This window comes from Pan troglodytes, chromosome 1 (assembly GCF_028858775.2).
Source record: "Pan troglodytes isolate AG18354 chromosome 1, NHGRI_mPanTro3-v2.0_pri, whole genome shotgun sequence".
NCBI classification, from domain to species: domain Eukaryota; kingdom Metazoa; phylum Chordata; class Mammalia; order Primates; family Hominidae; genus Pan; species Pan troglodytes.
Genome location: NC_072398.2, coordinates 69,639,179 through 69,664,870, shown reverse-complemented (window position 1 = coordinate 69,664,870; position 25,692 = coordinate 69,639,179). Strand labels below are relative to the sequence as shown.

Below are 25,692 nucleotides of genomic sequence, written 5' to 3'. Positions count from 1 at the left end.
CTCTGGAGGCTGAGACAGGAGAATGGCGTGAACCCGGGACGCAGAGCTTGCAGTGAGCTGAGATCGTGCCACTGTACTCCAGCCTGGGCGACAGAGTGAGACTCCGTCTCAAAAAAAAAAAAAATTAAAAAAAAATTTTTGGAAGATACTAGTATATGTGTTAGTTAAAGCCATGAATTTTGATGAGATCACCTTGTGGGGGAAATATACAATGGGAATAACTAAGGACTAAGAATGGATCCCCAACATTTTAAAGGGTAACGAGAGATAGTAGGACAATAGAAGTAGGAGGAAACCCAATAGAATTGAGTCATAAGAAGCCAGCTTTGGCTGCATCCCATGTTTTGCATAATTTTTATTATTTAGTTTAAGACATAGTTTTTTTTGTTTTGTTTTGTTTTTAAAGACATTTATTCAGCATCACAATCAGACTATTACATTTAGCAATCAACAGCATGGGTGCAAAAGAAAAAAACAACATTAAAACCCTTTGTTGGAATGCTTTATACTTTTCACAGAACACAAACTAAAATAACCTGTTACAGAGTTAGTCACAAATAACAATCCTTGAGTTTTTTGCCCATAGTCATCAGTATTTGTCTAAAACATGTCTTCTTTGTAGCACCTAGGCCCTGCTACCACTGTGCTTGGCTGAGTTCACAATTCTGTTGTAACCTGTAGCTTCCCTGTCACTTCTCTGAATCTCCTCTCCTGCTAAGCTTTGTTTCCTAATTAAAATCTTCTGCCACTGTCATAGCTACTGCTGCTACTGGAACCTCCATAGCCACCTTGGTTTTGTGGTTTGACGAAGTATTGGCCTCCACCACCATAGGGGCCAGAACTTCTGCCTCCAAAGTTTCCTCCCTTCGTGGGTCCAAAATTTGAAGACTGATTGTTGTAATTTCCAAGATCATTGTAGCTTCCACTATCTCCAAAACTGCTTCCACTACCACCACCAAAGCTGCCTCCACCTCCGTTGTTATAGCTGTTATAGCTGCCACTCCCACCATAGCCACTGCCCTGGCTTCCATAACCCTGTCCAACACTTCCATAGCCTCTGCTTCCTCCGGAGTAACCAGGGCCACCTCCTCCATAACCACCATCATTACCAAACCCATTATAGCCATCCCCACTGCCACCATATCCATCACCACCACAGCTGCCACCAAAGCCATCATGACCACTGAAGTTTCCTCCGTGACCAAAGTTGTCATTCCCACTGAAACCACCTCCATGACCACCACCAAAGTTTCCAGAACTACTTTGACCTCTTTGGCTGGATGAAGCCCTAGCCATCTCTTGGTCTGACAGGGCTTTCCTAACTTCACAGTTGTGGCCATTCACAGTATGCTATTTCTGAATGACAGTTTTATCCATGGAGTTATGATTGTCAAAGGTTACAAAGGCAAAGCCCCTTTTCTTGCCACTGCCTCAGTCATGATTTCAATCACTTCATTTTTTCCATACTGTTCAAAATAATCTCTTAGGTGATGTTCTTCAGTGTCTTCTTTAATGCCACCAACAAATATCTTTTTCACAGTTAAGTGGGCACCTGGTCTTTGAGAATCTTCTCTTGAGACAGCTCTCTTTGGTTCCACAACTCTTCCATCCACCTTGTGTGGCCTTGCATTCATAGCTGCATCCACCTCCTCCACAGTGGCCTATGTGAGAAACCCAAAGCCCCTGGAGCGCTTGGTATTTGGATCTCATTACCACACAGTCCATGAGCATTCCTCATTGCTCAAAATGACTTCTCAGGCTCTCGTCGCTTGTTTCTAAGCTCAACCGTCCAAGGAAGAGCTTCCTCAACTGTTTGGGCTCTTTAGGAGACTCTGAGTTAGACAAGACGGCTGGGAGAAGAGAGACTTTAATGATGCTTCTTCGGCGGCGTCCAGGGGCAGAAAGGCAAGACAGTTTTAAATTTCCATTGTGGTTTGTCTTTTGACTCAGGATTATTTAGAAGATGTAGTATTTACTTTCCAAACATTTCAAAATTTATTTTGTTCTTAGTTTAGCTTCCCCCATACTTCGTGTTATTTTTGTTTGTGTTTCAGTTCTTTTTACATACTTAAATCTCACAAGACATTATTATTCGTATTTCATATAGCCAGTATTCATTTAGATTTATCCACATATTCATATTTTCAGTTCGTCTAAGAAAGATACAAGTATTCAAATACAATAACCATAAAAAAGCTGAATTTTTGCTTGTTAAGGAGGGGAGCCCTGTAATACAATGTACAACCTCTCTGAACAAAGCAAGAGATATTCACACAGAAGCATGGAATTCCAAGACTGAAAAACTTTAAGAAAAAAGAGTATTTAGAGATCGTTTTACTTTCAGCCATGGATACCTTGTATTTGGAGTGAGGCTGTTGTTACTTGATTGACTTTCAGGCATATGGTAACTAGAATAGGATTGTTGCTAACTGGCTGACATTCTGAAGTGAGGAAATATCATGGGCTGATTTTCTCTTTTTTCTTTTCTTTTCTTTTCTTCTCTTTTTTTTTTTTTTCTTTTTTTTGAGACAGTCTTACTCTGTTGCTGAGGCCTGAGTGTAGTGGTATGATCATAGCTCACAGCAGCCTCAAACTGCCATGCTCAAGTGATCCTCCCACCTCAGCCTCTCAGGTAGCTGGGACTACAGGTGCATGCTGTGACTCCTGGCTAATTTTTTTGTAGAGATTGGGTTTCATCATATTGTCCAGGCTGGTCTCAAACTCTTGGGCTGAAGTCATTCACCCACCTTGGCCTCCCAAAGTGCTGAGATTACAGGAGTGAGCCACCACACCAGGCCGATTTTCTTTTTTATTCCTAGCTTCATAGCTAAGTTTTATTTAAACTTTAAAGAACATATAATTTTAAGATTCTTTTTTTTTTTTTTAAGGTTTTTTTTTATTTTTTATTTTTTATTATACTTTAAGTTTTAGGGTACATGTGCACATTGTGCAGGTTAGTTACATATGTATACATGTGCCATGCTGGTGCGCTGCACCCACTAACTCGTCATCTAGCATTAGGTATATCTCCCAATGCTATCCCTCTCCCCTCCCCCCTCCCCACCACAGTCCCCAGAGTATGATATTCCCCTTCCTGTGTCCATGTGATCTCATTGTTCAATTCCCACCTATGAGTGAGAATATGCGGTGTTTGGTTTTTTGTTCTTGCGATAGTTTACTGAGAATGATGGTTTCCAATTTCATCCATGTCCCTACAAAGGATATGAACTCATCATTTTTTATGGCTGCATAGTATTCCATGGTGTATATGTGCCACATTTTCTTAATCCAGTCTATCATTGTTGGACATTTGGGTTGGTTCCAAGTCTTTGCTATTGTGAATAATGCCGCAATAAACATACGTGTGCATGTGTCTTTATAGCAGCATGATTTATAGTCATTTGGGTATATACCCAGTAATGGGATGGCTGGGTCAAATGGTATTTCTAGTTCTAGATCCCTGAGGAATCGCCACACTGACTTCCACAATGGTTGAACTAGTTTACAGTCCCACCAACAGTGTAAAAGTGTTCCTATTTCTCCACATCCTCTCCAGCACCTGTTGTTTCCTGACTTTTTAATGATTGCCATTCTAACTGGTGTGAGATGATATCTCATAGTGGTTTTGATTTGCATTTCTCTGATGGCCAGTGATGATGAGCATTTTTTCATGTGTTTTTTGGCTGCATAAATGTCTTCTTTTGAGAAGTGCCTGTTCATGTCCTTCGCCCACTTTTTGATGGGGTTGTTTGTTTTTTTCTTGTAAATTTGTTTGAGTTCACTGTAGATTCTGGATATTAGCCCTTTGTCGGATGAGTAGGTTGCGAAAATTTTCTCCCATGTTGTAGGTTGCCTATTCACTCTGATGGTAGTTTCTTTTGCTGTGCAGAAGCTCTTTAGTTTAATTAGATCCCATTTGTCAATTTTGGCTTTTGTTGCCATTGCTTTTGGTGTTTTGGACATGAAGTCCTTGCCCACGCCTATGTCCTGAATGGTAATGCCTAGGTTTTCTTCTAGGGTTTTTATGGTTTTAGGTCTAACGTTTAAATCTTTAATCCATCTTGAATTGATTTTTGTATAAGGTGTAAGGAAGGGATCCAGTTTCAGCTTTCTACATATGGCTAGCCAGTTTTCCCAGCACCATTTATTAAATAGGGAATCCTTTCCCCATTGCTTGTTTTTCTCAGGTTTGTCAAAGATCAGATAGTTGTAGGTAAGCGGCGTTATTTCTGAGGGCTCTGTTCTGTTCCATTGATCTATATTTCTGTTTTGGTACCAGTACCATGCTGTTTTGGTTACTGTAGCCTTGTAGTATAGTTTGAAGTCAGGTAGTGTGATGCCTCCAGCTTTGTTCTTTTGGCTTAGGATTGACTTGGCGATGCGGGCTCTCTTTTGGTTCCATATGAACTTTGAAGTAGTTTTTTCCAATTCTGTGAAGAAAGTCATTGGTAGCTTGATGGGGATGGCATTGAATCTGTAAATTGCCTTGGGCAGTATGGCCATTTTCACGATATTGATTCTTCCTACCCATGAGCAAGGAATGTTCTTCCATTTGTTTGTATCCTCTTTTATTTCCTTGAGCAGTGGTTTGTAGTTCTCCTTGAAGAGGTGCTTCACATCCCTTGTAAGTTGGATTCCTAGGTATTTTATTCTCTTTGAAGCAATTGTGAATGGGAGTTCACTCATGATTTGGCTCTCTGTTTGTCTGTTGTTGGTGTATAAGAATGCTTGTGATTTTTGTACATTGATTTTGTATCCTGATACTTTGCTGAAGTTGCTTATCAGCTTAAGGAGATTTTGGGCTGAGACGATGGGGTTTTCTAGTTAAACAATCATGTCGTCTGCAAACAGGGACAATTTGACTTCCTCTTTTCCTAATTGAATACCCTTTATTTCCTTCTCCTGCCTGATTGCCCTGGCCAGAACTTCCAACACTATGTTGAATAGGAGCGGTGAGAGAGGGCATCCCTGTCTTGTGCCAGTTTTCAAAGGGAATGCTTCCAGTTTTTGCCCATTCAGTATGATATTGGCTGTGGGTTTGTCATAGATAGCTCTTATTATTTTGAAATATGTCCCATCAATACCTAATTTATTGAGAGTTTTTAGCATGAAGGGTTGTTGAATTTTGTCAAAGGCTTTTTCTGCATCTATTGAGATAATCATGTGGTTTTTGTCTTTGGCTCTGTTTATATGCTGGATTACATTTATTGATTTGCGTATGTTGAACCAGCCTTGCATCCCAGGGATGAAGCCCACTTGATCATGGTGGATAAGCTTTTTGATGTGCTGCTGGATTCGGTTTGCCAGTATTTTATTGAGGATTTTTGCATCAATGTTCATCAAGGATATTGGTCTAAAATTCTCTTTTTTGGTTGTGTCTCTGCCAGGCTTTGGTATCAGAATGATGCTGGCCTCATAAAATGAGTTAGGGAGGATTCCCTCTTTTTCTATTGATTGGAATAGTTTCAGAAGGAATGGTACCAGTTCCTCCTTGTACCTCTGGTAGAATTCGGCTGTGAATCCATCTGGTCCTGGACTCTTTTTGGTTGGTAAACTATTGATTATTGCCACAATTTCAGCTCCTGTTATTGGTCTATTCAGAGATTCAACTTCTTCCTGGAATTTTAAGATTCTTAAATAATTCGAAGCCTTAGAACAATATGGAAAATCCTCCAAATTGTTTATGAACCCAGAAAACCATAATGTCAAAACACAATAAATATAGTACAAATAAACCCATCAATTTTCTGTTATTTATGACAGTAGGTGCAAACATTCTAAATAAAATAATAATTATTATTATAGCTTAGCAAAGATTAAAAGCAAAACATTTTAACCAAGTAGAATATATTCCAGGAATGCATGAGCGATTCAACATTAGGAAATTGATCAGCATAATACATTTCATAAAAATATTAAGAGAAAAAACTGTGTGATCATATAAGAGATGCTGCAATTGTTTTGTTAAAATACAGCATATTCTCAAGAAAAAGTCTAAATTAAATATCCCTAGAAAAAAACTACATAAATATAATACTAAAACAAATAAAAAACTAATAGTAATACCATGAATGGAAAAACACTTAAACTTTATAATTAACCTAACAAAATAGATGAGGATGCTTGATATCAACATTTTTTTTTATTTTTTTGGTGGTTCTAGAAAATAAAATAATAGAATAAAGTAAAATAACAGATATGAATATTGAAAAAGAGAAGATAAAATATTTCTTTGTGCTGATATTATAGTTATATACTTAGAAAATCTGGAACTATAGGAAAAAAAGATTAAAATCAGTAAGACAGTTTGGTGAGGAGACTGAATCAGAATTAAATAAATAAAAGTAAATTGTTTTTCTCTACTTAAGCAATAAAGGACCTAAAAATGAGAATGGGAAAAATACTTCCAAGCCATTAGTTTTTATCACCTCAAGAATACATTCTTTAAAGGAAGTACTTACCTATAATGTCCAGGCCGAATAATGGCCTTGAACTCCTGGGTTCAAACAATCCTCCTGCCTCAGCCTCCTGAGTAGCTGGGACTACAGGTGCATGCCACTATGCCTGGCTAGAATACATTTAGTTGTTTAAAAGACATAGGTTCTATAGGAAGAAAATTATATATGTAATATAATACATTTTCATAATATAATTCTTCTAAAATTAATACATAGGATAAGATAATGTTTATATAATCAAAATAAATGCTCATGAAAAAGTTTAAAATTGATTTTGTGATTACTTGTTTAAGGCTTGAGTCTATGGCCAAAGAATAACTGATCTTTCCCTTTTGTGAATTTGTAGAGTAAGATCTTTTTATTCTCATATTGCTCCCTTCCTACGTTTGCATTTGCTTTCTGGAATAATTTTCTTTTTCCTTGAAGAAATGTCTTTGGTATTTTCTATAGTGGTGGGTCTGCTGATTATTTTTTGTTTAAAGGCTTGCTTTCTTTTCTCTTCTTTTCTTTTCTTTCTTTCTTTCCTTTCCTTTCTTTCTTTTTCTTTCTTTCCTTCCTTCCTTTTTTCCTTCCTTCCTTTCTTTTCTTTTCTCTTTTCTTTTTCTTTCTTTTCTTTCTCTCTCTCTTTCCTTCCTTCCTTCTCTTTCTTTTCTTTTCTTTCCCTTCCTTCCTTCCTTTCTTTCCTTCCTTTCTTTTCTTTTCCCTTTTCTTTCTTTCATTCCTTTTCTTTCTCTCTTTCCTTCCTTCCTTCTCTCTCTCTTTTCTTTTCTTCCTTCCTTCTTTCTTTCTTTTTCTTTCTTTCTTTCCTTCCTTCCTTCCTTCCTCTCCTTCCTTCCTTCCTTCTTCTTTCATTTCTTTTATTTTCTTTATTATTATTCTTATCCTTTAAGTTATAGGGTACATGTGCACAATGTGCAGGTTTGTTACATATGTATACATGTGCCATGTTGGTGTGCTGCACCCATTAACTCATCATTTACATTAGGTGTATCTCCTAATGCTATCGCTCCCACCTCCCCCCACCCCACGACAGGCCTCGGTGTGTGATGTTCCCCACCCTGTGTCCAAGTGTCCTCATTGTTCAATTCTCACATATGAGTGAGAAGATGCGGTGTTTGGTTTTCTGTCCTTGTGATAGTTTGCTGAGAATGATGGTTTCCAGCTTCATCCATGTCCCTACAAAGGACATGAACTCATCCTTTTTTATGGCTGGGCTGCATAGTATTCCATGGTGTATATATGCCACATTTTCTTAATCCCCAGTCTATCACTGATGGACATTTGGGTTAGTTCCAAGTCTTTGCTATTGTGAATAGTGCCACAATAAACATAGGTGTGCATGTGTCTTTATAGCAGCATGATTTATAATCCTTTGGGTATATACCCAGTAATGGAATGGCTGGATCAAATGGTATTTCTAGTTCTAGATCCTTGAGGAATCGCCACACTGTCTTCCACAACGGTTGAACTAGTTTACAGTCCCAACAACAGTGTAAAAGTGTTCCTATTTCTCCACATCCTCTCCAGCACCTGTTGTTTTCCTGACTTTTTAATGATCACCATTCTAACTGGTGTGAGATGGTATCTCATTGTGGTTTTGATTTGCATTTCTCTGATGACCACTGATGATGAGCATTTTTTCATATGTCTGTTGGCTGCATAAATGTATTCTTTTGACAAGTGTCTGTTCATATCCTTTGCCCACTTTTTGATGGGGTTGTTTGTTTTTTTCTTGTAAATTTGTTTAAGTTCTTTGTGGACTCTGAATATTAGCCCTTTGTCAGATGGGTAGATTCTAAAAATTTTCTCCCATTCTGTAGGTTGCTTGTTCACTCTGATGGTAGTTTCTTTTGCTGTGCAGAGGCTCTTTAGTTTAATTAGATCTCATTTGTCAATTTTGGCTTTTGTTGCCATTGCTTTTGGTGTTTAAGTCATGAAGTTCTTGCCCATGCCTATGTCCTGAATGGTATTGCCTAGGTTTTCTTCTAGGGTTTTTATGGTTTTAGGTCTAACATTTAAGTATTTAGTCCATCTTGAATTAATTTTGTATAAGGTGTAAGGAAGGGATCCAGTTTCAGGTTTCTACATATGGCTAGTCAGTTTTCCCAGCACCATTTATTAAATAGGGAATCCTTTCCCCATTTCTTGTTTTTGTCAGGTTTCTTAAAGATCAGATGGTTGTAGATGTGTGGTATTATTTCTGAGGGCTCTGTCCTGTTCCATTGGTCTATATCTCTGTTTTGGTAGCAATACCATGCTGTTTTGGTTACTGTAGCCTTGTAGTATAGTTTGAAGTCAGGTAGCATGATGCCTCCAGCTTTGTTCGTTTTGCTTAGGATTGTCTTGGCAATGTGGGCTATTTTTTGGTTCCATATGAACTTTAAAGTAGTTTTTTCCAATTCTGTGAATAAAGTCATTGGTAGCTTGATGGGGATGGCATTGAATCTATAAATTACCTTGGGCAGTATGGCCATTTTCACGATATTGATTCTTCCTATCCATGAACATGGAGTGTTCTGCCGTTTGTCTGTGTCCTCTTTTATTTTGTTGAGCAGAGGTTTGTAGTTTTCCTTGAAGAGGTCCTTCACACCCCTTGTAAGTTGGATTCCTAGGTACTTTATTCTCTTTGAAGCAATTGTGAATGGGAGTTCACTCATGATTTGGCTCTGTTTGTTATTGGTATATAGTAATGCTTGTGATTTTTGCACATTGATTTTGTATCCTGAGACTTTGCTGAAGTTGCTGATCAGCTTAAGGAGATTTTGGGCTGAGACGATGAGGTTTTCTAAATATACAATCATGTCATCTGCAAACAGGGACAATTTGACTTCCTCTTTTCCTAATTGAATACCCTTTATTTCTTTCTCCTGCCTGATTGCCCTGGCCATAATTTCCAACATTATGTTGAATAGGAGTGGTGAGAGAGGGCATCCCTGTCTTGTGCCAGTTTTCAAAGGGAATGCTTCCTGTTTTTGCCCATTCAGTATGATATTGGCTGTGGGTTTGTCATAAATAGCTCTTATTATTTTGAGATACATCCTATCAATATCTAGTTTATTGAGAGTTTTTAGCATGAAGGGCTGCTGAATTTTGTCGAAGGCCTTTTCTGCATCTATTGAGATAATCATATGGTTTTTGTCTTTGGTTCTGTTTATATGCTGGATTACATTTATCGATTTTCATATGTTGAGCCAGCCTTGAATCCCAGGGATGAAGCCAGCTTCATCATGGTGGATAAGCTTTTTGATGTGCTGCTGGATTCGGTTTGCCAGTATTTTATTGAGGATTTTTGCATCGATGTTCATCAGGGATATTGGTCTAAAATTCTCTTTTTTTTGTTGTGTCTCTGCCAGGCTTTGGTATCAGGATGATTCTGGCCTCATAAAATGAGTTAGGGCGGATTCCCTCTTTTTGTATTGATTGGAATAGTTTCAGAAGGAATGGTACCAGCTCCTCTTTGTACCTCTGGTAGAATTTGGCTGTGAATCTGTCTGGTCCTGGTTGGTAAGCTATTAATTATTGCCTCAATTTCAGAACCTGTTATTTATTGGTCTATTCAGGGATTCAACTTCTTCCTGTTTTTTTCGGTTGGTAGGCTATTAATTATTGCCTCAATTTCAGAACCCGTTATTGGTCTAGTCAGGGATTCAAATTCTTCCTGGTTTACTCTTGGGAGGGTGTATGTGTCCAGGAATTTATCCATTTCTTCTAGATTTTCTAGTTTATTTGCATAGAGGCGTTTATAGTATTCTCTGATGGTAGTTTGTATTTCTGTGGGATCAGTGGTGATATCCCCTTTATCATTTTTTATTGCATCTATTTGATTCTTCTCTCTTTTCTTTATTAGTCTTGCTAGCAGTCTATCAATTTTGTTAATCTTTTCAAAAAACCAGTTCCTGGATTCATTTATTTTCTGAAGGGTTTTTTGTGTCTCTATCTCCTCAGTTCTGCTCTGATCTTAGTTATTTCTTGCCTTCTGCTAGCTTTCGAATGTGTTTGCTCTTGCTTCTCTAGTTCTTTTAATTGTGATGTTAGAGTGTCAATTTTATATCTTTCCTGCTTTCTGTTGTGGGCATTTAGTGCTATAAATTTCCCTCTACACACTGCTTTAAATGTGTTCCAGAGATTCTGGTATGTTGTGTCTTTGTTCTCATTGGTTTCGAAGAGCATCTTTATTTCTGCTTTCATTTCATTATGTACCCAGTAGTCATTCAGGAGCAGGTTGTTCAGTTTCCATGTGGTTGAGCAGTTTTGAGTGAGTTTCTTAATCCTGAGTTCTAGTTTGATTGCACTGTGGTCTGAGAGACAGTTTGTTATAATTTCTATTCTTTTACATTTGCTGAGGAGAGCTTTACTTCCAACTATGTGGTCAATTTTGGAATAAGTGCGATGTGATGCTAAGAAGAATGTATATTCTGTTGACTTGGGGTGGAGAGTTCTGTAGATGTCAGTTAGGTCTGCTTGTTGCAGAACTGAGTTCAATTCCTGGGTATCCTTGTTAACTTTCTGTCTCCTTAATCTGTCTACTGTTGACAGTGGGGTGTTAAAGTCTCCCATTATTATTGTGTGGGAGTCTAAATCTCTTTGTAGGTCTCTAAGGACTTGCTTTATGAATCTGGGTGCTCCTGTATTGGATGCATATATATTTAGGATAGTTAGCTCTTCTTGTTGAATCGATCCCTTTACCATTATGTAATGGCCTTCTTTGTCTCTTTTGATCTTTGTTGGTTTAAAGTCTGTTTTATCAGAGACTAGGATTGCAACCTCTGCTGTTTTTTTTCCCATTTGCTTGGTAGTTCTTCCTCCATCCCTTTATTTTGAGCCTATGTGTGTCTCTGAACATGAGATGGGTCTCCTGAATACAGCACACTGATGGGTCTTGACTCTTTATCCAATTTGCCAGTCTGTGTCTTTTAATTGGGGCATTTAGCCCATTTACATTTAAGGTTAATATTATGTGTGAATTTGATCCTGTCATTATGATGTTAGCTGGTAATTTTGCTCGTTAGTTGATGCAGTTTCTTCCTAGCATCGATGGTCGTTACAATTTGGCATGTTTTTGCAGTGGCTGGTGCCAGTTGTTCCTTTCCATGTTTAGTGCTTCCTTCAGGAGCTCTTGTAAGGCAGGCCTGGTGGTGATGAAATCTCTCAGCATTTGCTTGTCTGTAAAGGATTTTATTTCTCCTTCACTTATGAAGCTTAGTTTTACTGGATATGAAATTCTGGGTTGAAAATTCTTTTCTTTAAGAATGTTGAATATTGGCCCCCACTCTCTTCTGGCTTGTAGAGCTTCTGCCAAGAGATCCGCTTTTAATCTGATGGACTTCCCTTTGTGAGTAACCCGACTTTTCTCTGTGGCTGCCCTTAACATTTTTTCCTTCATTTCAACTTTGGTGAATCTGACAATTATGTGTCTTGGAGTTGCTCTTCTCGAGGAGTATCTTTGTGGCATTCTCTGTATTTCCTGAATTTGAATGTTGGCCTGCCTTGCTAGGTTGGGGAAGTTCTCCTGGATAATATCCTGAAGAGTGTTTTCCAACTGGGTTCCATTCTCCCTGTCACTTTCAGATACACCAATAGACGTAGATTTGGTCTTTTCACATAGTCGCATATTTCTTGGAGGCTTTGTTTGTTTCTTTTTACTCTTTTTTCTCTAAACTTCTCTTTTCGCTTCATTTCATTCATTCAATCTTCAATCACTGATACTCTTTCTTCCACTTGATCAAATCAGCTACTGAAGCTTCTGCATGCATCACGTAGTTCTTATGCCATGGTTTTCAGCTCCATCAGGTCACTTAAGGTCTTCTGTACACTGTTTATTTTAGTTAGCCATTCATCTAATCTTTTTTCAAGGTTTTTAGCTTCTTTGCAATGGGTTTGAACATCCTCCTTTAGCTCAGAGAAGTTTGTTATTACTGATCATCTGAAGCCTTCTTCTCTCAACTCATCAAAGTCATTCTCCATCCAGGTTTGTTCCGTTGCTGTCGAGGAGCTGCGTGCCTTTGGAGGAGAAGAGACGCTCTGATTTTTAGAATTTTCAGCTTCTCTACTCTGGTTTCTCCCCCTTTGTGGTTTTATCTACCTTTGATCTTTGTTGATGGTGACATACAGATGTGGTTTTGTTGTGGATGTCCTTTCTGTTTGTTAGTTTTCCTTCTAACAGTCAGGACCCTCAGCTGCAGGTCTGTTGGAGTTTGCTGGAGGTCCATTCCAGACCCTGTTTGCCTGGGTATCACCAGCGGAGGCTGCAGAACAGCAAATATTGCAGAATGGCAAATGTTTCTGCCTGATCCTTCCTCTGGAAGCTTCATCTCAGAGGGGCACCTGGCCGTATGAGGTGTCAGTTGGCCCCTACTGGGAGGTGTCTCCCAGTTAGGCTATTCGGGGGTCAGGGACCCACTTGGGGAGACAGTCTGTCTGTTCTCAGATCTCAAACTCTGTGCTGGGAGAACCACTACTTGCTTCAAAGCTGTCAGCCAGGGATGTTTAAGTCTGCAGAAGTTTCTGCTGCCTTTTGTTCAGCTATGCCCTGCCCCCAGAGATGGAGTCTGCAGAGGCAGGTGGGCCTCCTTGAGCTGTGGTGGGCTCCACCCAATTCGACCTTCCTGGCCGCTTTGTTTACCTACTCAAGCCTTAGCAATGGCGGACACCCCTCCCCCAGCCTCGCTGCCACCTTGCAGTTTGATCTCAGACTGTTGTGCTAGCAGTGAGTGAGTCTCTGTGGGTGTCGGACCCTCTGAGCCAGGCGCAGGATATAATCTCCTGGTGTGCCATTTGCTAAGACCATTGGAAAAGTGCAGTATTAGGGTGGGAGTGTCCCAATTTTCCAGGTACCGTCTGTCATGGCTTCCCTTGGCTAGGAGAGGGAAGTCCCTGACCCCTTGCACTTCCCGGGTGAGGCAATGCCCCGCCCTGCTTCAGCTCACACTCCATGGGCTGCACCCACTGTCAGACAAGCCCCAGTGAGATGAACCCAATACCTCAGTTGGAAATGCAGAAATCACCCGAGTTCTGCATTGCTCACGCTGGGAGGTGTAGATTGGAGCTGTTCCTATTCGGCCATCTTGGAACCTCCTCTTTTCTTTTCTTTCTTTCTTCTTCTTCTTTTTTTTTTTTTTTTTTTTTTTGAGATGGGGTCTAATTATGTTGCCTAGGCTGCTCTTGGTCTTGAACTCCTAAGCTCAAGCAGTCCTCCCCCTTGACCTCTCAAAGTGCTGGGATTATAGGCATGAGCCACTGCACTGGGCCTTAATGGTTATTTTCTAAGAATTATAATTTGACAGTGTTTTTCTTTTAGTGTGTTAGTTTAACTTTCTGTTAAACATCCACTGATTTTAAAATTTTAATTATTATATTTTTCAGTCCTAGAATTTATTAACTTTTAGAGTTTCCAGTTCTCTGCCGAAATTTTCCATCTTGTCATTTTATAACTTGAAAGTTGTAGTCACAGTTAATTTTAAAATCCATGTCTGGTGATTGGATAATATTTGGTTCTCCTATAGTTCTATTTTATTTTCTATATTTTTGTCTTGGTTTTGAGTCCATTCTTTTCATATTTCTGTTTCTGATTGAATGTTGGACATTGTGTGTGAAAAGTTTTAGAGATAATTTGAGACTCTGGATGATACTATATTACATAAGAAGGATTTTACTTTTTATTCTGGCAGGTCATTTAGTGCAGGCACGGATCACCTTAATCCAAGCAGGGACTGAGCTGAAATGAAGTCTGGCCTTGGGCTTTCTGAGGGCTGTTCTATTTCTGTTCCACCATTATTCTTAAGATGTAATGCTTCAGAGAATTAGGGGTCCCAATAGTATCCTGCTGTTACCAGGACCTCTACTCCTTAGCAAATTCTGTACTTCAATTTTGTCCACCACCCGACCCTGAGTAGAGTGACTTAATATCCCAAATTTCCATGAAAGATATTGAAGTTCCATCCTTCAAAGTCCATGAAAGATATTAAAAATTCATTAAAGCATTTTTGCTCAGTGCATCATGTGTTTCTTAAGAATCCTTCTCAGCAAAGTGTCTGAGGCAACCCCGAACCATTGACTGGCACAATTGTTCAATTTAAAACTGCACTATGAAAGCTACATGGGAAAACACAATTTAATTTTCTATGGCAGCAATAATATAGTTATTGATAAAATGGCAATACTTATCCATGTCAGCCCTCTGGATCTGCGGGTTCTGCATCATCAGATTCAAGCAACCGTGGATCAAAAATACTTAAAAAAAATTAAAAAGTACAAATAAAAACACAATATAGTATAATAAATATCACATAACATCTGCATTGTATTAGGTTATATAAGTAATCTAGAGATGATTTAATGTATACGAGAGGATGCGCATAGGTTATATGCAAATACCACATCATTTTCTGTAAGGGACTTGAGAATCCATGGATTTTGGTATCCATGGGGGTCCTGAAACCAATCCTCTGTAGATACTGAGGGATGACTGTGTACAGTGGGCAGAGAAAAATGAGGTAGCAAATGGTTTAAAATAAAAGAAGAAGTCAAAATTATGAATGGTGGTGAAATTAGCAGATCATTTTGAATATTCCTAAAAGATCAAAATTTACTGATGAAGGAAGGCAGTGAAAATATTTTCATCCAAGACAAGAAAAAGTTTCCTTTTAAATTACTTGTCTTTATATAACTTTGAGATGGGAATGTTTTCATTTTGTATTTTGCAAATAAATAAGAAAAAGAGGGTATTTTGCCATAATCTCATAGTGAATCAGTCCACTGGACCCACATTAGGATCCACACTCAAGTTTTGTTCAGACTAAAAGCTATAAACTTTATGAAACCCTGATCAATAACCTAAAAAATGACTCAAGAACTATGATAATCTATTTTAATTTGTTATTCACTATCCCATAATCATGAAGAAGCTGATTATTATCATTGTCCTCTTAAAAGAATGATGTAGTGAATTAAGGTCTTTTACAGAAAACTATAGTTGATAGTTTCTGGGTTTAATGCATTTGATTCTCAGCTGAAAAGACAAGAAATGTAGGATATAAACTGTCATTGAAAAAATAATTTGTTAGTCATTAAAGCACCAATTACACAGTGCTTATTCATTAAACATTTATTTAGGAACTGCTTTTTGTAAGGTTCTCTGCTAGTCAAGCTGTAGGATAATAAAAGATTTTTAAAAGATAAGCCCTTGCTCAGTAGGATTTTATAATTTGGTATTAAAATAGTAGTCTTACAAATATTTCTAAAAGTTAATGCTTTTCTTACTTTTCTAGGTTACTCCAAAATTCTTCCAAGTTTGATTAGTTCTCTTGACTTCTGTGCTTTCAAGTTGGAAAACCTGGAGTTTCCTGATACGCCTCTTGAAGAATGGCAGGAAATAGATGAAAAAATTAATGAAATGAAATCACACTTGGATATATTGTTAAACCTTACTGGTATTGTTCCACAGCACATAGATGTAGATTCTGTTTCGTAAGTTCCCATAGGTTTCTTTTGTTCGGAGATAATTTTCCTAAAGGTTTATTGCAATACACTTCATATATAATTCACTTTTTCAAAGTGTACAATTCTGTGGTGTTCAGTATATTTATAGATATAAGTAACCATTACCGGTCAATTTTAGAATATTTCATCACCTCAAAAAGAAGCCTTATGCACTTTAGCTATCATTCTGCAATCCTTCATCCTCTCCTACCGTCCTACCCCCAGCCCTAAGCAACCACAAATCTACTTTGTCTTTGTTGATTGTATTGTTATGAACAATTTTTTTTTTTTGAGGCGAAGTCTTGCTCTTATTTCCTAGGCTGGAGTGCAATGGCGAGATCTTGGCTCACTGCAACCTCTACCTCCCGGGTTCAAGTGATTCTCTTACCTTAGCCTCCTGAGTAGCTGGGACTACAGGCGCCTGCCACCATGCCCAGCTAATTTTTGTATTTTTAGTAGAGACGGGGTTTCACCATGTTGGCTAGGCTGGTCTCGAACTCCTGACCTCAGGTGATACGCCCACCTTGGCCTTCCAAAGTGCTTAGATTACAGGTGTGAGCCACCACACCTGGCCTGTTGTGGACATTTTATTTGAAAGGAATCATTGTACTGTGTGGTCTTTGTGTCTAACTTCTTTGACTTAGCATAATTTTTTCAAGGTTCATCCATGTTGTGGCATATTTCAGTAGTTCATTTTTATGACTGAATCATATTCTATTTATGGATATACCACATTTTATTTATTCATTTGTCCATTGATAGACACTTGGATTGTTTCCATCTTTTGGCCTTAATGAGTAATGTTTCAATAAACATTCATGTGCATGCTTTTTGTGGACAAACATTTGTTTTCATTTCTCTTGGGTATGTATCACCTAAGGAGTGGAATTGCTGGATCATATGGCAATTCTATTTTTAATAATTTGAGGAACTGCCAGACTGTTTTCCAAGGTGTTTTGGAAAACCTACACAATTTTACATTCACATCAGAAGTGCATGTGGGTTCTGATTTCTCCACATACTTGCCAATACTTATTATCTGACTTTTGATTCTAGCTATAATAGAGGGACTGAAGTGTTATTTTATTGTGGTTTTGATTCACATTTCCCTAATGACAAATGATGTGAAGAATTGTTTCACATGCTTATTGGCTATTTGTGTATTTTCTTTGAGGGAAATTTTTTCTGTGCTGTTGTTGTTGTTGCTTGTGCTGGTGTCATAGCTAAGAATTCTTTGCCAAATCCAAGGTCATGAAAATTTACCCCTATGTTTTCTTGTAAGAGTTTTGTAGCATTTGCTCTCTTACATTAAGGTCTCTGATCCATTTTAGTTAATTTTTGTATATGGTGTGTGGTAAGGGTCCAATTTCATTCTTTTGCATGTGGATGTTTAGTTGTACCAGCACCATTTGTTGAAGACTATTCTTTCTCCACTTAATGGTATTGACAATTTTGATGAAAATCAGTCATGGATTTATTTCTGAATGATTAATTCTATCACATTGATCTATATGTCCACCCTTGTGTCAGTAACACACTGTCTTGCTTATTCTTGCTTTGTAGAATGTTTTGAAAAGGAATGGGAAATGTGAGTCTTTCTACTTGACTCTTCTTTTACAGGATTATTTTGGCTTTTCTGGGTACCTTGCAATTCCGTATAAATTTTAGAATAAGCTTGTCAATTTTTGCAAAGACATTAACTAGGATTCTGAAAAAGAATTTGTTGGATCTGTACATCAGAATGGGAATATTGCTATCTTAAACATGTTAAGTCTTCTACATGAACATGGGATGTTTTTCCAATTATTTGGATCTTCTTTAATTTCTTCTGAGTATAAGCTGTACACTTCTTTTGTTATATTTACTCCTAAGTACTTTTTAAATGTTATTGCAAATAAGATTTTTAAAACTTTATTTCAGATTGTTTATTGCATATGTATAGGAACACAACTGATTTTTAAAATATTGATCTTACATCCCAAAACCTTGCTGAATTCATTTATTAGTTGCAATAATTTTTTAAAGGATTTCTTAGTATTTTCTATACAAAAGATCATACCTATAAATAGAAGTAGTTTCTTTTTAATCTAGATGCCTTTGATTTCCTTCTCTTGCCTAATTGCTTTGGCTAGAACCTCAATACAATGTTGAATGGAAGATGTTGTTCCTATTCTTATGGGAAATGCATCCAGTCTTTCACTATTAAGTATAATGTTATTTGTGGGTTTTTCCTAGATGCCTTTTATTGGATTTAGGAAGTTTTCTTCTATTCCTAATTTGTTGCATGCTTTTACATAAAAAAGTTGTTGGATTTTGACAAATGCTTTTTCTGTATCTAGTGAGATGATCATGTGATTATTTTTTTCATGTTCATATGATGTATTACATTCATTGTCTTTTTGGATATTAAATTAACTTTGCTTGCATAGGATAAATCCCACATGGTAATTGTGTAAAATACTTTTGATCAGTTCAGGATTCTGTTTGCTAGTCTTTGCATTGATATTCATAAGAGACATTGGTCTATTTTATTTTCCTGTGATGTCTTTGCCTGGTGTTATATCAATGTAATACTGGCTTCATGAAATGAGTTAGAAGTATCCCTCCATCTTTATCTTTTGGAAGATATTGTGAAGAATTGGTGTTGATTCATCTTTGGCTCTTTGGGAGGATTCAGTGGTGCAGCCATCTGTGGGTAGGTTTTTGAGAACTGATTCAATCTCTTCACTTGTTAAAAGTCTATTTATATTGTCTATTTCTTATTGAATCAGTTTTTTGTGTGTGTCTTTCTAGAAATTTGACAATTTCATCCAAGTTATCTGATTTGTTGGCAAAATTGTTCATTGTATTCCCTTATAATCCTTTTTATTTCTGAAAGAAGATCATCCCTTCTCTCGTTTCCAATTCTAATAATTTGAGCCTTCTCTATTTCTCCTGGTCAACTTAGCTAAATGTTTGTTAATATTGTTGATCTTTTCAAATAACCATCTTTTGATTTCATTGATTTCCTTTAGTGTTTTTCTATTCTCTATTGTATTAATTTCTGCTGTAGTCATTATTATTTCCTTCCTTTCACTTTCTTTACATTTAGTTTACTCTACCTTTTCCATAGTCTTAAGTTGAGCTGTTAGTTTATTGATTTGAGATTTTTCTTCTTTCTTAACACAGGTTTTACAGCTATAAATTTCCCTCTAAGGACGGCTCAATATGTTGTGTCTTCATTTTCTTTTTTTTTTCTTTTTTTTTTTGAGATGGAGTCTCGCTCTGCCACCCAGACTGGAGTGCAGTGGCATGACCTCAGCTCACTGCAACCTCCGCCTCCCAGATTCAAGCAATTCTCCTGCCTCAGCCTCCGGAGTAGCTGGGATTACCGGCATGTGCCACCACGCCTGGCTAATTTTTTTGTATTTTTAGTAGAGACAGGGTTTCACCATTTTGGCCAGGCTAGTCTCGAATTCCTGACCTTGTGATCCACCCACCTTGACCTCCCAAAGTGTTGGGATTACAGGCGTGAGCCACTGCGCCCGGACTGTGTCTTCATTTTCATTAATCTCAAAGTATTTTTATGATTTCTCTTGTGATTTATGCATTGACCCATTGTTATTTAGGAGTATGTTATTTAATGTCCACATATTTGTGAGTTTCCCATTTTTTTCCAGTTTCAGATTTGTAATTTCATTCCATTGTGGTGTGAGTATATATTTTATATTATTCTAGCATTAAAATTATAGAGGTTTGTTTTACAGCCTAGCATCTTGTCTATCCTGGAGAATTTTCCATGTACACTTGAGAAGAATGTATATTTCATTGTTATTGGAGAAAGTGTTCTAGAGATGTCTGGTCTAGTTGGTTTATAGTATTGTTAAAATCTTCTGTTTCCTTATTTATCATCTGTGTAGTGGTTCTAACCATTATTGATAGTGGGATGTTGAAGTCTCCAACTGTTATTCTTAAATTGTCTGTTTTTCCCTTCCTTTCTCTTGATGTTTGCTTCATGTATTTTTGGTACTTTGTTATTAGGTGCACACGTTTATAATTGTTATATCTTCCTGATGGAGTGATCCTTTTATAATTATAAAATATCCTTCCTTATTTTTAGTAACTTTTTAAATTTTAAAATCTGTTTTATCTGCTATCAGTACAGCCACACCAGCTTTATTGTGGTTACTGTTACATATCTTTTCCTTTTATACTGTTATATACCTTTTGCTTTTAATGTATTTGTATCTTTGAATCTCAAGTATGTCTTCTATAGAGACAATATAGTTGATTCATGTTTTTAATCCAGTCTGACAATCTCTGGCTTTTAATTGGATTGTTAAATCCATTTACCTTTAAAGATATTATTGACCTGGTTGGATTTACCTCTGCCATCTTACTGCTTGTTTTGTTTCATGACTTTTTTGTTTCTCTGTTTTTCTTTTATTGTTTTTTTTTTTGTAATGAATGAATACTTTCTAATGTAGAATTCATTTCTGTACTGACTTTTCTCTACATTTAAAAAGTTTTTTAAATGGCTTCTCTAGAGTTTACCATAACCCCCTTAATTTAACAGAATTAGCTTCAGGTCACGCCTGTAATCCCAGCACTTTGGGAGGCCAAGTGGGGGGTGGATCACCTGAGGTCAGGAGTTCAAGACCAGCCTGGCCAACATGGTGAAACCCTGTCTCTACTAAAAATACAAAAATTAGCTGGGTGTGGTGGCGGGTGCCTGTAATCCCAGCTACTTGGGAGGCTGAGGCAGGAGAATTGCTTGAATCCAAGAGGTGGAGTTTGCAGTGAGCCAAGATCGCGCCATTGCACTCCAGCCTGAGCAACAGCAGTGAAACTCTGTCTCAAAAAAAAAGAATTAGCTTCAGATTTATACTGGCTTAATTCCAGTGACATATAGATATACTTCTATCTAGTTTGATTCCTTTTCCCACCTTTTGTGGTATAATTTTATGCACATTACATCTCTTAATATTTGATATGGTTTGGCTCTGTGTCCCCACCCAAATCTCATCTTGAATTGTAATCCCCACATGTCAATGGAGGAAGGTGATTAGATCATGAGAGCAGTTACCCCCACGCTGTTCTCATGAGATCTGATGGTTTTATAAGCATCTGGCATTTCCCCTGCCTGCACCTCTATCTTTCCTGCCACCTTGTGAAGAACGAACTTGCTTCTTTCTCCCCTTCTGCCATGATTGTAAGTTTTGTAAGTTTCCTGAGGCCTCCTCAGCCATGTGGAGCTGTGAATCAAATTAAACCTCATTTGTTTATAAGTTACCTAGTCTTGGCTGGGTGTGGTGGCTCACACCTGTAATCCCAGCATTTTGGGAGGCCAACGTGGGCGGATCACCTGAGGTCAGGAGTTTGACACCACCCTGGCCAACATGGTGAAACCCCCATCTCTACTAAAAATACAAAAATTAGCCGGGCATGGTGGCAGGTGCCTGTAATCCCAGCTACTTGGGAGGCTGAGGCAGGAGAATTGCTTGAACCTGGAAGATAGTGGTTGCAATGAGCCGAGTTCACACTCCAGCCTGGGTGACAGAGCAAGACTCCACCTCAAAAAAAAAAAAAAAAACAACTTACCTAGTCTTGGGTAGTTTCTTTATAGCAGTGTGAGAATGGAGTAATATAGGAAATTGGTACTGGAATTGGGGTACTGCTATAAAGTTAGCCTGAAAATATGTAAGCCACATTGGAACTGGATAATGGGCAGAGGTTGGAATAGTTTGGAGGGCTCAGAGGAAGACAGAAAGATGTGGGAAAGTTTGGAACTTCCTAGAGACTTGTTGAATGGTTTTGACCAAAATGCTGATAGTGATGTGGACAATGAAGTCCAGGCTGAGGTAGTCTCTGATGGAGATGAGGAACTTACTGGGAACTGGAATAAAAGTCACTCTTGCTATGCTTTAGTAAAGAGACTGGTGGCATTTTGCCTCTGCCCTAGAAATCTGAGGAACTTTGAACTAGAGAGAGATGATTTAGGGTATCTGGTGGAAGAAATTTCTAAGTGGCAAAGCATTCAAGGAAGCAGAGCATAAAAGTTTGGAAAATTTGCAGCCTGACCATGAGGTAGAAAAGAAAAACCCGTTTTCTGGGGAGGAAATAAAGACAGCTGCAGAAATTTGTGTAAGTAATGAGAAACTGAATGTTCATAGCCAAGTCAATGGGGAAAATATCTTCAGAGCATGTCAGTGATCCTCAGAGCAACCCCTCTTATCACAGGCCTGGAGGCCTAGGAGGTAAAAATGGTTTTTTGGGTCAGGCCCAGGGCCCCCACTGCTCTGTGAAGCCTTGGGACATGGCGTCCTGTGTCCCAGCCACTTCAGCTCCAGCTGTGGCTAAAAAGGGCCAAGGTACAGCTTGGGCCATTGCTTCAAAAGGTGGTCTTGGGCCTGCGGGTGCACAGAAGTCAAGAATTGAGGTTTGGGAACCTTCACCTAGATTTCAGAGGATGTATGGAAGTGCTTGGATGTCCAGGCAGAGGTCTGCTGCAGAGGTATAGCCCTCATGGAGAACCTCTGCTAGGGCAGTACGAAAGGGAAATGTATTTGGAGCCCCCACACAGAGTCCCCACTGGAGCACTGCCTAGTGGAGCTGTGAGAAGAGGGCCACTGTCCTCCAGACCTCAGAATGGTAGATGAATCAACACCTTGCACTGTGCACTTGGAAAAGCCACAGACATTCAACACCAGACCATGAAAGCAGCCAGGTGGGAGCTGCACCCTGCAAAGCCACAGGATTGGAACTGCCCAGGCCTGTGGGAATGCACCTCTTGCATTAGCATGACCTGGATGTGAGATGTGGAATCAAAAGAGATTACTTAGAAGCTTTAAGATTTAATGACTGGCCTACTGGATTTCAGACTTGCATGGGGCCTGTAGCCCCTTGGTTTTGGTCAGTTTCTCCCATTTGAAATGAGAGCATTTATCCAATGCCTCTACCTGCATTGTATCTTGGAAGGAATTAACTGTTTTTTTTATTTTACAGGCTCATAGACAGAAGGGACTTGCCTTGCTCAGATGAGATGTTGCACTGTGGACTTTTGAATAAATGCTGAAATGAGTTTAGACTTTGGGGGACTGTTGGGAAGGCATAATTGGTTTTGACATGTGAAATTATATGAGATTTGGAAAGGGCCAGGGGCAGAATAATATGCTTTGGCTCTGTTTCCCTACCCAAATCTCATCTTGAATTGTAATCCTCATGTGTTAAGGGAGGGACCTGTAATTCTCACATGTCAAGGGAAGGAGGTGATTGGATCATGGGGGCTGTTTCACTCTGCTGTTCTCATGATAGTGAGTTCTTATGCAATATGATGGTTTTATAAGCATTTGGCATTTCCCCTGCTTGCACTTCTCTTTTTCCTGCTGCCTTGTGAAGAGGTACTTGCTTTTCCTTCCCCTTATGCCATGATTATAAGCTGCTTGAGGCTTCCCCAGCCATGTGGAACTGTGAGTTGATTAAACCTCTTTTGTTTAAAAATTACCCATTCTTGGGTATTTCTTTATAGCATTGTAGAATTGGTGTAATACAATATTACAAACACAAAAATACATTGTTATAATTATAAATTTACCATCTGTCATCATTTCTATCACCCATTAGAGTTTGCTCCCATCCACCTCTTGTGTGCTGTTTTGGCATATATATTACACATATATTACATTTTTATGTTGTAGGTCCAACAATATGTCATATGTTATTTTATATAATTTCTTCTTTAATCAGTTAAGAAATAGAAAATATGCATTCATTCTGTCTTTTAAAATTGCATATTTTATTTATAATGCCTTGTTTTTTGTGTAGATTCTAATTACCATCTGTGGTCATTGCTTTCAGCCTGAAAAATTTGCTCTAGGATTTATTGTAAGGAAAGTCTACTAGCAACAAATTCTTCAGTTTTTTTTAAAATCTGGGGCAGTCTTTATTCCACCTTCATTTTTGGAACACATGTTTGTTGGATATAGGATTCCTGGTTGACATTTTTTTCTTCTTTAGGCACTATGAATATGTTATCCCACTGCTTTTTGGCACCTGTTGTTTATTTTGAGAAGTCAGCTGTTAATCTTATTGGGACTCCCTTGTAAGTGATGTGTTGTTTTTCTCTTGCCACTTTCAAGATTTTCTCCTTATTTTGACTTCTAGCATTTTAACTCTCATATATAAGTTTGTAGACCTGTTTGTGTTTATCTTACATGGAGATTGTTAAGCTTCTTGAATGTGTTACTGTTTTTCAATAAATTTGGAAAGTTTCAGATCCTGTTTCTTTGAATATCTTTATGTACCTTTTTCTTTTCTCTACTTCCAATACTCCCTTTATATGTAAGGGTGTCCCATATTTCTTCAAGGCTGTTTTCATGTCGCTTCATTCTTTTTCCTCTTTATTTTTTGGCTTGAATTACTTCCATATGTTTATCTTCAAGTTCAATTCTTCTCTCTTCTGCCAGTTCTAATTTACTGTTGAGCCCTAGTAGTGATTTTAAATTTTTTTTCAGTTATTGTTCTTTTTCACTCTAAAATTTTCATTTATTTCTTTTTTCCAATTTATATTTTTAATTTCTATTCTCTTATTTGCTGCAACATTGTTATAATACCTTCCTTTGCTTATCTAGTCATGGATTTCTTTAGTTCTGTGAACATGAACTAACATGTGTTAGTTCATTTTCACACTGTTGATAAAGACATACCCAAGACTGGGCAATTTACAAAAGGAAGAGTTTCAATGGTCTCACAGTTCCACGTGGCTGGGGAGGCCTCACAAAAAATCGTGGTGGAAGGTGAGAGGCACATCTCATATGGCAGCAGACAAGAGAAGAGAATGAGAGCCAAGTGAAAGGGATTTCCCCTTATGAAACCATCAGATCTCATGAGACTTATTCACTACCATGAGAACAGTGTGGGGGAAACCACCCCCATGATTCAATTATCTCCCACTGGGTTCCTGCCACAACATGAGGGAATTATGGGAGCTACAATTTAAGATAAGATTTGGGTGGGGACACAGCCAAACCATATCATTTTGCCCCTGGCCCCTCCCAAATCTCATGTCCTCACATTTCAAAACCAATCATGCCTTCCAAACAGTCCCCAAAAGTCTTAACTCACTTCAGCATTAACTCAAAAGTCCACAGTCCAAAGTCTCATCCAAGACAAGGCAAGTTTCTTCCACCTATAAGCCTGTAAAATCAAAAGCAAGTTAGTTACTTCTTAGATACAAAGGGGGTACAGACATTGGGTAGGTACAGGCATTCCAAATGGGAGAAATTGGCCAAAACAAAAGGGCTACTGGCTCCATGCAAATTCAAAATCCGGCAGGGCAGACAAATCTTACAGCTTCATAATGATCTCCTTTGACTCCATGTCTCACATCTGGGTCATGCTGATTCAAGAGGTGGGTTCTCATGGTCTTGGGCAGTTCTTCCTCTGTGGCTTTGTGGGGCACAGGCTCCCTCCCGGCTGCTTTCATGGGCTGGGATTGAGTGTCTACGTGTTTTCCAGGCACACGGTGCATGCTGTTGGTGGATCTACCATTCTGGGGTCTGGAGGACAGTGGCCGTTTTCTCACAGCTCCACTAGGCAGCACACCAGTGGGGACTCTGTGTGGGGGTGCCCACCTCACATTTCCCTTCTGCACTGCCCTAGCAGACATTCTCCATTAGCACCCCACTCCTGCAGCAAACTTCTGCCTGGACATCCAGTCATTTCCATACATCCTTGAAATCTAGGCAAAGGTTCCCAAACCTTGATTTTTGGCTTCTGT

General features: G+C 38.4%; 1 protein-coding gene and 1 pseudogene across 5 annotated transcripts in view; one reads left to right on the top strand and one right to left on the bottom strand.

Moving 5' to 3' along the window:
- AXDND1 (axonemal dynein light chain domain containing 1) overlaps positions 1-25,692 on the top strand; it is a 193,985-nt gene that overhangs the window by 90,362 nt on the left and 77,931 nt on the right. For all 5 annotated transcript variants that reach the window (XM_054656308.2, XM_001157492.6, XM_054656307.2 and 2 more), the window contains one exon: positions 15,725-15,923. In XM_054656308.2, coding sequence (XP_054512283.1) covers positions 15,725-15,923 — 199 coding nt within the window. The remainder of the gene's footprint in view (positions 1-15,724; positions 15,924-25,692) is intronic.
- LOC104004083 (heterogeneous nuclear ribonucleoprotein A1-like) lies at positions 649-8,932 on the bottom strand (annotated as a pseudogene).